Source organism: Amphiprion ocellaris, chromosome 24 (assembly GCF_022539595.1).
Source record: "Amphiprion ocellaris isolate individual 3 ecotype Okinawa chromosome 24, ASM2253959v1, whole genome shotgun sequence".
Lineage (NCBI taxonomy): Eukaryota > Metazoa > Chordata > Actinopteri > Pomacentridae > Amphiprion > Amphiprion ocellaris.
The window spans coordinates 2,114,332-2,130,952 of NC_072789.1; the positions used below are offsets into that span (position 1 = coordinate 2,114,332).

Genomic DNA, 16,621 nt, shown 5'->3' on the forward strand with positions numbered 1-16,621 from the left:
TTTTCCTATTAAGTATTTTTGTATTTATAAAGGTCACTTTTCTTTCTGTTGTTTGTCTCTATTTGTAGCCCTGCGACAGACTGGTGACCTGTCCAGGTGTCCCCTACCTTCAACCCAAGTCAGCTGTGATAGACCTCAGCCCCCCATGACCCTAATGAGGATTGAGTGTAGATAATGGATGGATGGAATTTTCTTTCTTCTCTGGCTTCCAGACAGTGTCCTGTACTTGTTCTGAGGTACTATAAGATGTCACTCAAAACCAATTTGCCAAATAACAGCCAGAATATTTGATTCTGTGTCACCAAAATGTGCTTCAGATTCTCTCTGATTCATATGAGCAGTCCAGTTATAACACATTTCCAGTTTAGAGAACTAAACAGAATGCTTTACACGGTACATTTATTGCTCATTATTCATTTAAAGCTGCTGGTTGTGAGCTCAGCTGCAGCTGCTGTGGTTCTGTCTGAGGTGCAGTAAATTTCTCCAGCTGATCCCATTTAAATCTGCAGTGATTTTACAACAGATGTGCTTTTTAGTTCCCTAAACATTCAGTGTGTTATAACGGGACGGGACCATCACACTCACAGTTCGTTATGGATCAGAAGAAATGCAGAGCAAAATGCAAGAATTTCCAAAAGTAATCCTGAAAAAATCATGCTGTGACCTGCAATAGAAGAAGCAGTGGGAGTGAGACGGACAGTAAATCTGGAAACTGGATCTAAATATGCTTACCAGCTCAACAATCTCATCGATCTTTCCTCTACCTTTAATCTGACTGTAGGATAAAACAAATGTCTGTGACAGATGGAAGCTCAAATTAAAAACAGCTGTGTTCCCGCTGCTCCAGTTAAACCTGTAGATCAGAGGAGTCAAACGCATTTTATTTCATCAGCCCCATTCAGCCCAGTTTGATCTCCAGTGACCAGTAAAATCAGAGCAAAATAACCGATAAATAACCACAACTCCAAATTTTAGTGCAAAAAAGTACATTCTGAAAATGTTGACATTTAACCAACTATCTATTTTCATAAAACATCATGTACAACCTGAAATTTCTTAAGAAAAATTATTTCAATTTCAGCAACATTCAGCCTCACTTTATCATTTCCACATTGCAACTTCCAAATCACAGAGTGTCTACAAAGGAACACAACATTTAGTCACAGCTATCTGGGACTGAACAATATAGAATTTTACTTTAAAAAAGAAAAAAAAAGAGACAAAAATGACAAAACCATAAAACAAAATGCCAAATACAATATACAAAACAACGAATAAAGCAAAACACGAAATGACAAAAATGAGACAAAAAACACGAGCGAGACAAAAAGGAATACTAAACGACAAAAACGAGAAACAAAACAACAAAAACATGACACAAATGATAAAAGTCAGACAAAAAAAAGACAAAAAGCAACAAAGCAAGACAAAATATTACAAAAATGAGACACAAAATGACAAAAGAACAATGAACAATCTAGTATTTTACTCTATGATCAAAACAACTTGTCATGGTCGAGAAATTATTTTAAATTTATAGTTTTACTAATTTACAATCTGCAGTTGATGTCTTCTCTGGAATTTTTACACTCTGAGGGCCGGATTGGACCCTCTGGAGGGCCGCTTTTGGCCCGCGGGCCTCATGTTGGACACTTCTGGTTTCGACACTTCTAGTCTTTCCTCTAATGAGGAGACCATCCACTCACTGCTCTCCTCCAGGTCTGTGTACTGTCACCACATACGGACATCTAATGTTATTCACCAACTACTGCCATCATCGACACAGATAATCTGACTCCACAGTGACGACCAAAGCTCTCTACAGAGGTTCAGTCCTTTTACCGTCAGTTCCTGGATCTCATCCTTCCTCTCTGGTAAGATGCTCACGCCCCCTGCTGGTTTCTTCACCACTCTGTCTGCAAACTGCTTCTCCATTTTCCTGGCAAGGTCGTTGATTTTGTTCTCTACAAGAAACAAATAATTCATAAAATATGTTAAAGTGGCAGAATCATGACCAAACTCTGACAGCTGGAAGCAATGAAGTCCAAAGAGGTGATACGTTTGAGCTCACTTTGTCACTTTAACATCTCCTAACCTGTTCAAAGGTTAATGTGAAGCAGCACATGCTGTCATGATGATGTTGGAGGTAAAACCACAGTCATGAAACACTGCCTTTAAATAATACCACCTTACTGACAACAACAAAAAACAAGCAAAGCAAACCTACAAAAAAAACTAACAAGCAAGAAAACAAACAACTGAACTCAAGTCAAGTCTAAAGAACATCAAATATATCCAGATATGTGGGTTGCACCTCGGCATCAACACAAAAACACCCACTATGGTTAAAATGGAAAAGTTAAACAAATGTAAAACCTTAAAAAGCAGCTTGCAGGCTACATTTTCCACCAAATTTGTACTTAATAATCATTGGAAATGTTTGTTTGAAAAGTTAATTATTTAAATATTTGTGCTGTAGGCATTTAGAGCTGTTTTTTTTTGTGAGTCGTCTGAGATCTGTGCAGCAGAACGTTGGTTATTTTACAATTCATCATTTTATTATCGTGGTGAATTATTGTCTATGTGCTTCAAGACATCCGGTCCACATTTTTACGGACAACAGAGCTGCTTTTGAGTAATTTTGGCGCAGGTGAGAAGACCTCACTGCAGCATCTATTTTAAAAAAAAAAAAAAAAGTATATATATATGTATATATATATATGCACTGTTGTTCAAAAGTTTGAGGTCACTTTTTTTCCTTTTTTTCAATGAAGATAACATTAAATGAATGATAAATCCAGTCTAGACATTGTTAATGTGGTAAATGACTATTCTAGCTGGAAATTTTTAATGAAAAGGCTCATTGATGATTAGAAAACCCTTGTGCAGTTATGTTAGCACATGAATAAAAGTGGGAGTTTTCATGGAAAACATGAAATTGCCTGAGTGACTCCAAACTTTTGAAACGGTGGTGTAGATCTTCTAGTTAAATCACCAAAGTTAGTATTTTAGACCTCTGTCAAAATACGCATCTTCATAAACATCCACAAAACACAATAAAAAATTTAAATTGAATCAAGTTGCGGTGCAGGACTTCAAAACACAAGTAGGTCAGACGGAAAAACAAACTCAGGTAAGTGTCACATTTCACAGCTGTTTGTGTTCAGATGCCTAACTGGATGATCTCAGGTCATAAACGTATGGTTTTAATGTGAATGCTGTCCGTCTAAATTGTATAATAAAGCTGCATTTGTGTTGTTAAAACCAGACGTTTACCGCTGATGACGTGGCACCATCCACCGGCGTAGATCTTCTTGTACTTGGAGCGGTCTTTTCCCCCGATGAAGGTGCACTCCATCCCCATCAGACTGAGGACAAACCCCAGCATGCCCAGAGACAGAGCGGCCATCAGCAGGCCTCTCACGATCTGGATGTGTCCTGAAGCCACACAGGAGGACAGAAAGGTGTTTATAAATCATGCTGGATGTGATAAAGAGCTGAGCCCTCGTGTCGTCCTGCGGGTCAAAACTGACCCGTTTAAAGATTGAAAATGTGGGGGGGGTGGGAATCACAGTGAAACTTCTGATGTCCACATTTCTTTTTTTTTTGGTGGAAAAAAATGTTTTAAAAAAAAAGTTTCTTTAATAACATTCAGGAAAACGTTTTAAGGGAAACTTTTAAGAAATTATTGGAATTTTCTTCCTGAAGGTTTTGCAAATTTTCAGAAATTTGGGGAATTTTTTTTGCAGAATTTTTGGATTTTTTTCAGACAAAGAAACAATATTTTTTGGTGCCCAGAAATGAAGACAGCAGGAGGGTTAAAGTAGAAAATACAACGCAAACTTCATCAACTCACCCTCCACAGACCAGAGCACAGGGTGAGTAGATTCCTCCAGAAGTTTTGATTTTATCCTCGATCGCTCATCCACAGTCCAGTTTAGATAATTTTCTTCTTTGTTTCGTCAGTCCTTCACTCACACAGAAGCCGTTTTCATCTGGAATCAAAGTGATGTGGAAGTGGCGTCCTGCCGTCCAGGAGAGGACTAGTGGATCTCAGGTACCCAGCAGAGGTGTAGAGTTGTTTTCCAGGTGTTCCTGTACATGTGGGTGAGAGACGACAGTTGGTCAGTTTCCCATGAGTTGCAGGTAACAGTTGTGCTCACCTCAGCTTGTATCTCAGGTTACTGGAGACTACATGCCCCTATTAGTTCTCTCTGTACTCTCACTGATATGCAATTTAAAAGGAGGAAATTCTGTTTATGGCATCAGTAAGTTTAGTAGTTTTCTTCTTTTAAGTCCGCCATATAGCAAGGCCAAGTTGTAAAAATGGAAACTTTTTAGAACTCAAGGAATGTGAACAAATGCTTAATTAAAGGGGTGTTCCAGTGATTTTCCTACTCCAGTACCACTCAACTGGGAAACTCACAAGAGACCAATTAAAAGAAAATTAGTCAAACCTGAAGCAGCAGGGGCCTCGATATTCCAAATTCATTCTTGATGTTCTGAATTTCAGCACTGGGCCCTACAAGTCAAAATCCTGCTTCATTCCACTACCTCTACCTGTTGATGTTAATCTTTTGTGATGCACACTTCCTGTTAAAGAGCCTCAAGTTCAGTTGGGAGTAATCAATAGCCTTTTTCTCTCCAGTTTGAACGGGAAAGTAGAGTTAATGCATCCTTGGAGGGAAACAGGATATGTGGGCAAATTTGTGTTTGCGTCACGTCTTTGCACGTCTTGGCTCATCTGCTGTGTATGAAGTTAGCCGAACCCTCTGTGAAACCACCCACAGGTTTCCTGGAGAGTGGTTTTGAAGGTCAGTCTGGTGGCCCTTACCAAAGAGTGGAGCTGACATGGATCATGTCGTCATATCTGGGTCATCGACTCTCCTTTCACAGCATCTACCTGTAAACAATCTGCAAAATGAAATAATTTGCTTCTCTTTTTTCCTCATTTTGTAATAATTCACCACATCTATCACACTGCTTAAGATAGGACCAGAAACAGTGAATATTTCTGCGTTGTTGACCTTTACGTGTTCCATGAAGTATGTAATAACGCTGCTGCTCTGACCTACACTGCTGCTGGAAGCATCATTCTTGGCTTTGCCTCGGGCTTTAAGCTGCTGGTTATTAGGAATTTTACCAGGAGCTCGCTGTGCTGTGGGTCTCATAATTACAGTGTAACGTCTTTGTGCGGTTCTAATTAGAGGTAAACCTGAGGTAATGAGAGTTCCTGGGAGTGATGAATGTTCTTTCGGCGGGGTTGAAAGAGCTCTTCTTTGTTCCTGAGTCCTCTCGGCTTATGACAAAGTTATTGGTAGTGGTAGGGAGATATAGGTGGACTGCTGGGCAACTGCAGTTCATCTGGTCAGGGTGGCTTAAATTCATTTGAAGTGGCATGATGCTAAAAATAAATGCTCATCTGACATCAATCTGACAGAAACTTGTTGATAAATTTGTCTCATTTGCTCTTGGTAGTTGAACTACTTGGTCTGAAGTACGTTTAGCTGTGTCAGCCATTAAATGTGCATTAATGCTGGTCTCTAGAGGATCAGAGTGGGGCTATGTGCTTCATCACTCCTTGTTTTTCTGCTGAAATGTCCCATTGGGGCTCATCAAATAGATCAGTCATTCCAACCCGTGTTGTTTACGAGCACTTTAATACAAAACAATGTCTTCTTGCTAGACCTTGTTATGTTTTATTACTGTCAGTCCTTCCCTTTGCTTTATAGAACGTTATATCCATCCATTATCTAAACACCACTTTATCCTGTAGATCAGAGGTGTCAAAGTCATCTTAGTTCAGGTTCCACATTCAGCTCAATCTGATCTCCAGTGACTAGTAAAATCACAGCATAATAACCTATGAATAACCACATCTCCACATTTTTCTCCTTGTTTTAGCGCAGAAAAGTACATTCTGAAAATGTTCACATTTAAGGAATTATCTTTTTACAAAACATCATGAACAACCTGAAATTTCTTAAGAAAAATTATTTCAATTTCAACAACATTCAGCCTCAGTTTATCATTTCCACATTACAACTTCCAGATCACAGAGTGTCTACAAAGGAACACAACATTTAGCCATCTGGAACTGAACAACGTAGTATTTTACTTTATGATCAAAATGACAAAAGTCAAAAACAACAAAAACAAGGCAAAATATTACAAAAAATGAGACACAAAATGACAAAAAATTAGACATGAAACAAAACAAAAAAGACAAAAAATTTGACAAAAAAGTTGGTGACAAAAAAAATGGACAATCGACAAAAACCTGACAAGAAATTATAGAAATGACAAAAAGGAAACACAAAATGACAAAAACATGAGACAAATGTCAAAAGTCAGACAAAAAACAACAAAAACAAGACAAAATATGACAAAAATGAGACATAAAATGACCACAAATGAGACAAACGACATGAAACAAATAAAAAAAGGGACAAAAAAAGATCAAAAAGTTAAAGTGACAAAAAAATGGACAAACAACACAAATGAGACCAAAAATGACAAAAGCGAGAAACAAAACGACCAAAAAGTAGACAAACAACACAAGCGACGCAAAAAAATACAAAACGACATAAATGATTCACAAAACAATGAATACAGCAAAACACAAAATGACGAAAATGAGACAAAAAAACTCAAGCGAGACAAAAAGGAAACACAAAGCGACAAAAATGAGAAACAAAATGACAAAACTGAGACACAAAGTTAGATAAAAAGCTACAAAGCGACAAAACCAGACAAGAAATTACATAAATGACAAAAAGGAAACACAAAATGACAAAACCATGAGACAAGCGTCAAAAGTCCGGCAAAAAAACGACAAAAAACAACAAAAGCAAGATAAAATATTACAAAAATGAGACACAAAATGACAAAAGAACAATCTAGTATTTTACTTTATGATCAAAACAACTTGTCATGATCTAGAAATTATTTTAAAGTTATAGTTTCACTAATTTACAATCTGCAGTTAATGTCTTCTCTGGAATTTTTACACTTTGAGGGCCAGATTAGACCCTCTGGAGGACCACTTTTGGCCCACAGGCCGCATGTTGGACGCCCCTGCTGTAGAGAGTCCACTGCATGGCTAACACACAGAGAAACTGACAACCAACCACGCTCACACACAAACCTACAACTAATTAGAATCACCAAATGACCTCAGCATGTCTTTGGACTGTGGGAGGAAGCTGCAGTGCCTGGATCAAACCCAACCAGGCACCAGGAGAACATCGAACTCCACACAGAAAGACCCCAGTTGGGATTTAATTAGAGAATTGTCCAAAAAATAACCATAAATGAGTGTGGCAGGATTTTGAGTTTAGAATATGGAGACTAGGGGTGTCCAACATGAGGCCCGGGGGCCAAAAGTGGTCCTCCACAGGGTCCTATCCAGTCCTCAAAGTGTAAAAATTACAGAGAAGACATTAACTGCAGATTGTAAATTAGTAAAACTATAAATTTAAAATAATTTCTAGACCATGACAAGTTGTTTTGATCATATAGTAAAATACTAGATTGCTCATTGTTCTTTTGTTGTTTTGTGTCTCGTTTTTGTAATATTTTGTCTTGTTTTTGTTGTTTCTTGTCTTGTTTTTTGTCTGACTTTTGTCATTTTGTTTCATGTTTTTTGTTTGTTTTTGTTTTGCTTTTTGTCTCGCTTGTGTTTTTTGTCTTATTTTTGTCATTTTGTGTTTCGCTTTATTCGTTGTTTTGTGTATCGTTTGTGTCGATTTGTGGGGTTTTTGTCTCACTTGTGTTGTCTGTTTTTTGTCATTTTGTTTTGTCATTATGTAATTTTTTTGTGTCATTTTAGTTTTTTGTCCATTATTTTTGTTTTGATTTGTAACTTATTTGACAATTTTTTTGTCTCATTTTTGTAATATTTTGTCTTGGTTTTGTTGTTTTGTGTCTTTTTTTGTCTGACTTTTGTCGTTTTGATCTTAAAGTATAACACCGTATCATCAGTTCCAGATATCTGTGACTAAATGTTGTGTTCCTTTGTAGACACTCTGTGATCTGAAAGTTGTAATGTGGAAATGATAAACTGAGGATGAATGTTGATGAAACTGAATTTATTTTTCCGAAGAAACTTCAGGTTGTTCTTAATGTTTTGTAATATAGTGTTTTATCAGTGATAAAGGGGCAGTAATACAAATATCACAATTTCTTTAAAAGTTAACTTATATATTGAAATGGAATGATATCAAAGACATGTTTTTTGAGGAATAACTAGAATATGAAATGATAAAAACTTCTCATTACAAAGATATCGGGTCATTTTTGACCCACTTATGCATCTAAAGGTTAATGGTATCAAGCTGTTATACTCTGAAAAACTGAAAATATCCTACACGATCTCAGGGGGAATTGTAATGAATGTTAGGAAAATAGCAACCCTTTATAATGTACTTCAGTTTCCTGAAGGTTTCACCAGTTTCACCTACTTTTATAAAGAAAGGAGGACAAACAGTACATTACATTTTGCTTCTATGATAAAGTGGCATTGTAAAGATTCTTTGCAAATTTATTTACACCTGCAAAACCCAACAAAAAAAGAATATGAAAAAGCAGTGATGTTAAAAATGTAAGCTGAACAGTACTCTATGCATTGCAGACATTAGACAGCACAATGCCTCCGTTTTGCAGAGCCCAGGACACCTGATGCTTGTTTACGGATGCGAGGCGGCGGAAAGCACTGAGCTGCTGCTCTCTGCCAGCTGCTTCAAGGATCCAACCTCTGGGCCAAGAGGTTTTGCGTAACATAGCCTGAGGTTCCTACTGATAATTCCCAGGTGGAGACGGATGGCTGGTAGGAGGCGAAGCCTCCGGTCGGGACGCAGACGTCTCTGGGGTCAGATGTGACCTGGTGACCCCTGGAGGTCAACTGTCTGGACCAGAACGACTAGAAAGGTCTTTGTATGGTCCTTCAGAAGTATTACCCGTATACATCAGGGGTGTCAAACATGCGGCCTGCGAGACAAAACCGGCCCCCCAGAGGGTCCAATCCGGCCCTCAAAGTGTAAAAATTCTAGAGAAGACATTAACTGCAGATTGTAAATTAGTAAAACTATAAATTTAAAATAATTTCTAGACCATGACAAGTTGTTTGGATCATAAAGTAAAATACTAGATTGTTCATTGTTCTTTTGTGTCTCGTTTTTGTAATTTTTTATTTTGTTTTTTTGTCTCTTTCTGTCTGACCTTTTCGTTTGTGTCACCTTTTTTGTTGTTTTGTTTCTCGTTTTTGTCGTTTTGTGTTTCCTTTTTGTCTCGCTTGTGTTTTTTTGTCTCATTTTTGTCATTTTGTGTTTTGCTTTATTCATTGTTTTGTGTATCATTTTTGTCTTTTGTTTCACGCTTTTGTCATTTTTGTCTCGTTTGTCCATTTTTTTGTTGCTTTGTAACTTTTTTGTCTCATTGTTTGTGACTTTTTTGTTTTGTTTCGTGTCATTTGTCTCATTTTTTCTCGCTTTTGTTGTTTGTCATTTTTGTAATATTTTGTGTATTTTTTTTGTTTTTTGTCTTTTTTAAAATTAAGTACTATATCATTCAGTTCCAGATAGCTGTGACTAAATGTTGTGTTCCTTTGTAGACACTGTGTGATCTGGAAGTTGTAATGTGGAAATGATAAACTGCAGCTGAATGTTGCTGAAATTTAAATTATTTTTCTGAAGAAATTTCAGGTTGTTCATAATATTTTATAAAACAAAAGATAGTTAGTAAATTATGAACATTTTCAGAATGTGCTTTTTGCACTAAAATTAGGAGTTGTGGTTATTTATAGGTTATTATGCTGTGATTTTACTGCTCTGGTCCACTTAAGATCAAATTGTGCTGAATGTTGAACCTGAACTAAAATGAGTTTGACGCCTCTGACTTACATCACAGCTACCCACAGCAAAAAATAATCTAGTTTTACATTTTTATAGACTCATTAAATGCACAATATGTTATTTTCTCAGCAGCTTATAAGATGTCTGATGATAAAAACTCACGAGAACCTATAATTCTCTGAAAACAAAAGATGTGACATTTAAAGAGGAAAGTACAAAAGTGCATACCATCTTCTTCATATAACATGAGCAGGAGCACTGACCTTAAACATGCTGGAAAACTGGCTTAAAATCTGTTTTAAATACTGATGTCCCGCTGTCCTTTGACTCCAGAGTTATGAAACAGAGATTAATTGTGTCTCTGTAGGAAGGAAAGGCCAGCTTGTTGAAGGTGACCGCAGAGTTTGTTTTGTGCCAAATCAAATTTCCTGCCCTAAAAGAGCGACAAGCTTATCTTTTATTATTTATTATTGTTATTGACAGAAAGGACCACAGCAGTAGTCATATTTAAAGAGGAATTTAGCCACCTAAAATCAACACAACATGTAAACTGTCACACAGAGGAGATTTTCCAGCCACAGCGTTGAAGTACATTAATGTGAATGCTGTCCTTCTGAAGATCAGAACTATTATGATGAATTCCACCATCAGTTCAGGTTAAGAGTCCAGTTTCACACGTAAGCGTTTCTTCCAAACTGCCTCGGCGGCTCTCGTGCTTCCTTGTGCAGGTTGTTGGTCGGCTTGCTGTGCTTGTTGCGTGTCGTCACGAATGACGTGGCTCCGCTGTAAGAGTACGCAGCTCTGCAAGAATCCGGACGAGAAATTAAGCCATAAAAAACAAAAACACTTCATACTATCCCTGTTTAAGTCAAGCACCCTCATACAGCACGGTTGTAAAGTTTGGGCTCACCCAGACAATTCCATGTTTTCCATGAAAACTCCTGCTTTTATTCATGTATATTTATTGTGTATTTTTGCCATATTTTGATTTTATCTTTACTACATTTTTACTGTATTTTACTATTTTTTACTGCATTTTTACTATATTTTCACTCTATTTTTACGATATTTTTACTGTATTTTTTCTAAATTTTTTACTGTATTTTTACAATATCTTTACTGTATTTTTACTATAGTTTTGCTGTATTTTTAATGTATTTTTACTATAGTTTTGCTGTATTTTTAATGTATTTTTACTATAGTTTTGCTGTATTTTTACGATATTTTTATATTTTTACATTTTTTGCTAATTTTTTAAAAATATTTTTACTGTCTTTTTGCTATATTTTTACGATATTTTTACTGTATTTTATTACACTACTGTTCAAAAGTTTGGGGTCACTGAGAAATGTGCTAACTGATGATCAGAAAACCCTTGTGCAGTTATGTTAGCACATGAATAAAAATGGGAGTTTTCATGGAAAACATGGAATTGTCTGGATGAACCCAAACCCTTGAACAGTCGTGTATTTCTTTCTTTCTTTTCTCTTCAGCGTACCCAGAGTGTAGTGTAAGCTGGGCTGATAGTTGTTAAATGAAGACCAAAGAAGTCAACAAAAAGAAAATGATGTCTTTCTTTCTTTCTTTCTTTGCCCACCTGATGCCACACTTTCCTATATCTGCCCTCAGCCAAGGTGACTTTCACCTCCTTCTTATGCGACTGTAACAAAGAAAACATTCAGTCACGCTAACTAATTAAAATAACTCTCATACAATTTAGCCGGTAGGTTCAGCAATTATGAGACAAGATGTTGAGAGAGATTATTGCATGTTCTGGACTGGATTGGCCTCTCCATGGCAGTTAAAGTCATTATTTAAATTGCCTGATTGAGTTAGCCACTCAGTGCACTTTAGAGTCCATCCAAATCAGATTTCTACTAAGCCCTTGTTGCTGATGACTGATGTGGGATCACCTGCCTGATACTGAAGCCTTCGGACAGGGAGAGGCAGAAAATGAGGCCTCCTAAGATACACAGCACAGATCCAGCCCAGCCGATGAAGAGAGCCGCTCCCAGCTCAAACCTGCAGAGAAAACACATTCACGACTGGACTTCCTTTCACCTCAATCTACTGTCAAACTAATTCTGCTTTTAATCCCAAATACTTACTTCTGAGCAACAAAGAGCGGGTCAAAGAAGTCTGTTGTGATCCTGTGAGCATATATGGAGCAGGCAGTCAAGCAGCAGAAGCCTGTGGATCAGAACAAACATTTCTACCCCAAGTCAAGAGGAATTTATCCCAAAATGAGACCTAAAGTCCTAACATGTAGCTCAACGTTACCACTGAGAATGAAGTGGAAGCCCGACAGCACGGTCAGACGGGCCTTGGTGGTCTCTGAGCCTCCTATCTTTGTGCATTTCATTCCTACTAAGGCGAGGATAGCGCCGAAGAAACCCAGACAGACGGCAGCAATCATCAGCCCCCGACACACCTGGATGTAGGCTGCAGCAGACGGAGGACACGTCAGAGAGCTTTAAACTGTTTGGCCTTTAATGGGTCTCAATGTTGTCATGGGATGAGAGCAGTGGTTTAGTCTTTAGACCGTCTGAAGCCTGAAGAAGTGAAAAATCCAATATTCTAAAGGCAACAGTGTGACCTACTGAGAACATGCAGTTACACCTTTTATTTTCCAGTAAAACTCCCACTTTTCTCCATGTGCTAACATAACTGCACAAGGGTTTTCTAACCATCAATGAGCCTTTCAACACCATTAACTAACACAATGTAGCATTAGAACACAGGAGTGATGGTTGCTGGAAATGTTCCTCTGTACCCCTATGGAGATATTCCATTAAACATTTCCAGCTAGAATAGTCATTTACCACATTAACAATGTCTACACTGGATTTATCATTCATTTAATGTTATCTTCATTGACAAAAAATTGTTTTTCCTTAAAAAATAAGGACATTTCTTAGAGAACATAAACATTTGAATGGTAGTGTACATGAGTTAAAGTTGTTCTGTTAGTTATAGTTGCTCTATATTAGTTGAAGTTGCTCTAAAGGAGTTAAAGTTGCTCTAAATGAGTTAAAGTTGCTCTATATTAGTTGTTCTAGATGAGTTAAAGTTGCTCTAAAATGAGTTAAAATTGCTTTAAATGAGTTAAAGTTGCTCTAAAGGAATTAGAGTTGCTCTAGATGAGATAAAGTTGCTCTATATCATCTAAAGTTGCTCTAAAATGAGTTAAAGTTTCTCTAAAATAAGTTAAAGTTGTTCTGACAGAGTTAAAGTTGCTGTACATGAGTTAAAGTTGCTCTATATTAGTTATAGTTGCTCTAAAGGAGTTAAAGTTGCTCTATATAGGTTAAAGTTTCTCTACACTACCATTCAAAAGTTTGGGCTCACCCAGATAATGTCATGTTTTCCATAAAAACTCACACTTTTGTGCAGTTATGTTAGCACATGAATAAAAGTGTGAGTTTTCATGGAAAACGTGGAATTTTCTGGGTGATCCCAAAGTTCTGAATGGTCGTGTACATAGTGCCAATTCAAAACATCTGTACTTTCAAAGCCCTTCACTGAGAAATCTGAAACCTTTCAAATTTTGAACAGAGAAACCCAAAACATCCAAAGTTTTTTTTTGGATTCCCTTTGAGCACCTGGTGGCAGTAAGAAAGAAGAAAAGTCCTGTGAAGTAGCTGGCCAGCTGATCTACCTGAACCTCCATGGATTTCCTTTGGGAGCTCCAACAGTCCAGAGACGTGCACAGTTAAATGGTGAGTCTAAATTGTGATTGTGAGCATTAATACTCGTCTGTTTCTCTGTGTGATTGCTGACTTTCCTATTGTGCAACCTGCCACTACAAGTGAACGTTCTAGCTAACCTGCAGCTAAAAAGTTGAATTGAAAATCAGCAGTTTTTTTTACATAATAAGACCAATAAGTCGACTGCAAATTTGCCTCAAATCAAAATAAAATTACAAGTTGATATTATTAAAGATGGCCTATATTACATTTGCTCTATATTAGTTAAAGTTCCTCTAAAGGAGTTGAAGTTGCTCGATATTAAAGTCACTCTATGTTAAAGTTGCTCTACATTGGTCAAAATTGCACAAAAAGTTGAATTGAAAATCTGCAATTTTCCACAAAATAAGAGCAGTAAGTCGACTGCAAATTTGCCTCAAATCTATTTTACATCAGAAAATCTGACCTTGCTGCATATTTGCTCCTGGTGAACTCCAACTGTTGCCAGAAACTTCAAGTTTTACTCCTCATAGTTGTGTTTTCGGGGTCCCAACCTCCAAGATGAAAACTGCTGCTTCAAACCAAAGATCAGGAGGAAAACAACAACTAAGAACCGGTGCTTTCTCCTCTGTGACAAACAAGTGGAGGGAAGTGACCTCTGACTGTGTGACTTTCTCAGATTGCTTCATTGGGACACATTAGGAGCTCTTTTCCTAAAATACGTCTGGCTTGGCCTTTAGCTTTAATGTGGTGGTTGTTTGTGGCCTGAAGCCAGAGTCAGAGGAGGAAATATCAAGTTCCAAATGCATTTTTTTTTTTTTTTTTTTAAAAAAAAACAATGGTGGTCATTCATCCAAAAACAACAGGTGCACGATTCCTCAGAAACACACCATCACCATCCTTCTGTCTCTACTCTCTGATCCCACACATCACACTCATCATTACTGGACTCACCGTCCAGAGCCAGCATCGATGGAAAGTCCTTGCAGTTGGACACGCCGGTGGAATCAGTCACACATGTTTTCCACAGGTTGGACCAGAAGGTGGCCGTGGTGATGACCGTCCCGTCCACAGAGGACACCTTCCAGTAGTCTGTGGGCAGAGTGGACGACACCAGGATCCACCCGGAGATGGTCAGGAGGAACGCTACGATCTCTGTTGCCATGTTGCCCATTTTCCTTCAGGCTTGGAGGTCTGGACTGGGACGGAGGAGAGATCTTTCCCTCAGGAGGTGGGAGGGTCAGGACAGGTGCGTCAGCATTGGCAGGTCTGCAGAGTTTAGCCTCTGCTTCACCTGCTCAGTCTGTGTTTCAACATCTACGTCTGGGAAGCAGAGCTCTCAAAGACAGATCATTCACTGATGACGGTCAGTAGTAGACGGTATGAGAGTGGTGGTAGGTGGGGTGTTGGGTGCACACACAAGGCATCACTCCACACGCTGTGGTCAGGGTCTGCAGCAGGAGGAAGTCTTTAATTGAAAGGATCTGAAAAGTCTGTCTCCACAAGATGAGGAGCAGAGATAGAGGAGAAGTCTGATGGACAGGATGAAGGAATGTGGGGTTTTGTGTTGATTTTTGTTCACTGTAGTTCAGTTCAAAAAGGTTTCAGTTTGTAGCAGCTGATCACAATCCTGTACATGAAGTTTGTTCTCACTATTTCAAGCCTTAAATTAATGCATTTATTCTGAGTTTGATTCATATAATCTGTTGTTTTGCAGCATTATAGCGCCATCGAGTGGCAGAAAGGAGAAACAGTTTAGGACAAGTGTCAAACTAGTTTTAGTTCAGGGGCCACATTTAGCTTAATTTGATCTCCAGTGGACCAGACCAGAAAAATCTGAGTATAATAACCTATTAACTCTGAATTAACTCTTTCCTTTGTTTTAGTGCAAAAAATGTCCACGTATATTCTGAAAATGTTCACTTTTAAATATCTTTTCACAAAACATTCTGAACAACCTGAAATTCAGCCTCAGTTTATCATTTCCACATTACAACTTCCAGATCACAGAGTGTCTACAAAGGAACACAACATTTAGTCACAGCTATCTGGAACTGAATGATTTAGTATTTTACTTTATGTGGTGTAGTAATCTTAAACACCTATTGAGAGGGTATGGGTGTGGTGGATGCCATCATGTACATGCTTCACGAGACCCTGTCTTTTCTTGATGGTACTCGGGGGTACGTGAAGCTGATGTTTTTTGATTTCCCAAGTGTATGTATGTCGCACACTGGGCTGCTGGACACCTGAATTTCCCCTCTGGGGATTAATAAAGTGTCTTTATCTTTATTTTTTGCAGATGGAGATAGAACAGGAAAAACAGGACAAGATAACTGCTTTTGGAAACTCAGCAACTGGAAGTAAACCTTCAGTCTGAGAGCGAAGTGCTCTGCTCGGAAAATATGGTACAATGAGGTCTTTAAGATAAGCTGTTTGTGAGGGGGAAGGATTTTAAACCCTATTCTGGATTTTACAGGGAGGATCATAGCGCCGTCACCTCACAACAAGAAGGCTGTACATTCAGACCTACAAGAGGAGGTGGAAGGAGTTGGTCCAGGACAGGTGGGTCAGCTTTTGCAGTTCTTCTAAATTTTGCCTCTTCTTCACCTGCTTAGTCTACATGTATGCAAGTCATTCACTGATGACAGTCAGTGGTAGATTGTATGTAAGTGGTGGTAGGTGGGGTGTTGGGTGCACACACAAGAGACATCTGCAGGAGGAGGAAGTCTTTATTTGAAAAGATCTGAAAGGGAACACAAGATGAGGAGCAGAGATAGAGAAGATTGTCTGGACAGGATGAAGGGTTGACCAGACGTTATTTTGCAGCATTATAGCTCCATCTAGTGGCAGAAAGGAGAAACATGTTAGGATCTTTCCTCATTTCTCTGCTGAACTGATGAGGAGAGTAATAATGTAAACATGAATATTATTATTTGACTTTTTTCCTTTTTTCATTGATGTACATTGGTCATTGGGTTGTGTGGCACGATGGATTTAAATGTGGGCTTGTTGGTCTCATTGGTCCAGACTGAAATATCTCAGACTTTTTGGATGAATTGCCATAAATTTCATCATTATTAA

The 16,621-nt window shown here is 38.1% G+C and overlaps 1 protein-coding gene across 1 annotated transcript; it reads right to left on the reverse strand.

Moving 5' to 3' along the window:
- Positions 1 to 10,301: 10,301 nt before the first annotated feature.
- On the reverse strand, positions 10,302 to 14,811 carry cldn10a (claudin 10a). Its single transcript, XM_023299791.3, has 5 exons — positions 14,492 to 14,811; positions 12,132 to 12,293; positions 11,960 to 12,041; positions 11,769 to 11,873; positions 10,302 to 10,652 (listed from the first exon to the last, which is right to left on the reverse strand). Exons 1-5 carry the CDS (start codon positions 14,709 to 14,711, stop codon positions 10,523 to 10,525), a joined length of 699 nt encoding a protein of 232 aa, XP_023155559.1. The 5' UTR covers positions 14,712 to 14,811; the 3' UTR covers positions 10,302 to 10,522.
- Between the last annotated feature and the right edge of the window lie 1,810 nt (positions 14,812 to 16,621).

What these genes read in the sequence shown, in the direction of transcription:
- cldn10a (XM_023299791.3), bottom strand. Translation starts at nt 14,711, where the DNA reads ATGGGCAACATGGCAACAGAGATCGTAGCGTTCCTCCTGACCATCTCC. An exon ending in CTTCCACTTCATTCTCAGTG is followed by an intron (nt 12,042 to 12,131) that starts GTAACGTTGAGC and finishes TCTGATCCACAG; the next exon opens with GCTTCTGCTGCTTGACTGCC. An exon ending in TCCGAAGGCTTCAGTATCAG is followed by an intron (nt 10,653 to 11,768) that starts GCAGGTGATCCC and finishes GGATTCTTGCAG; the next exon opens with AGCTGCGTACTCTTACAGCG.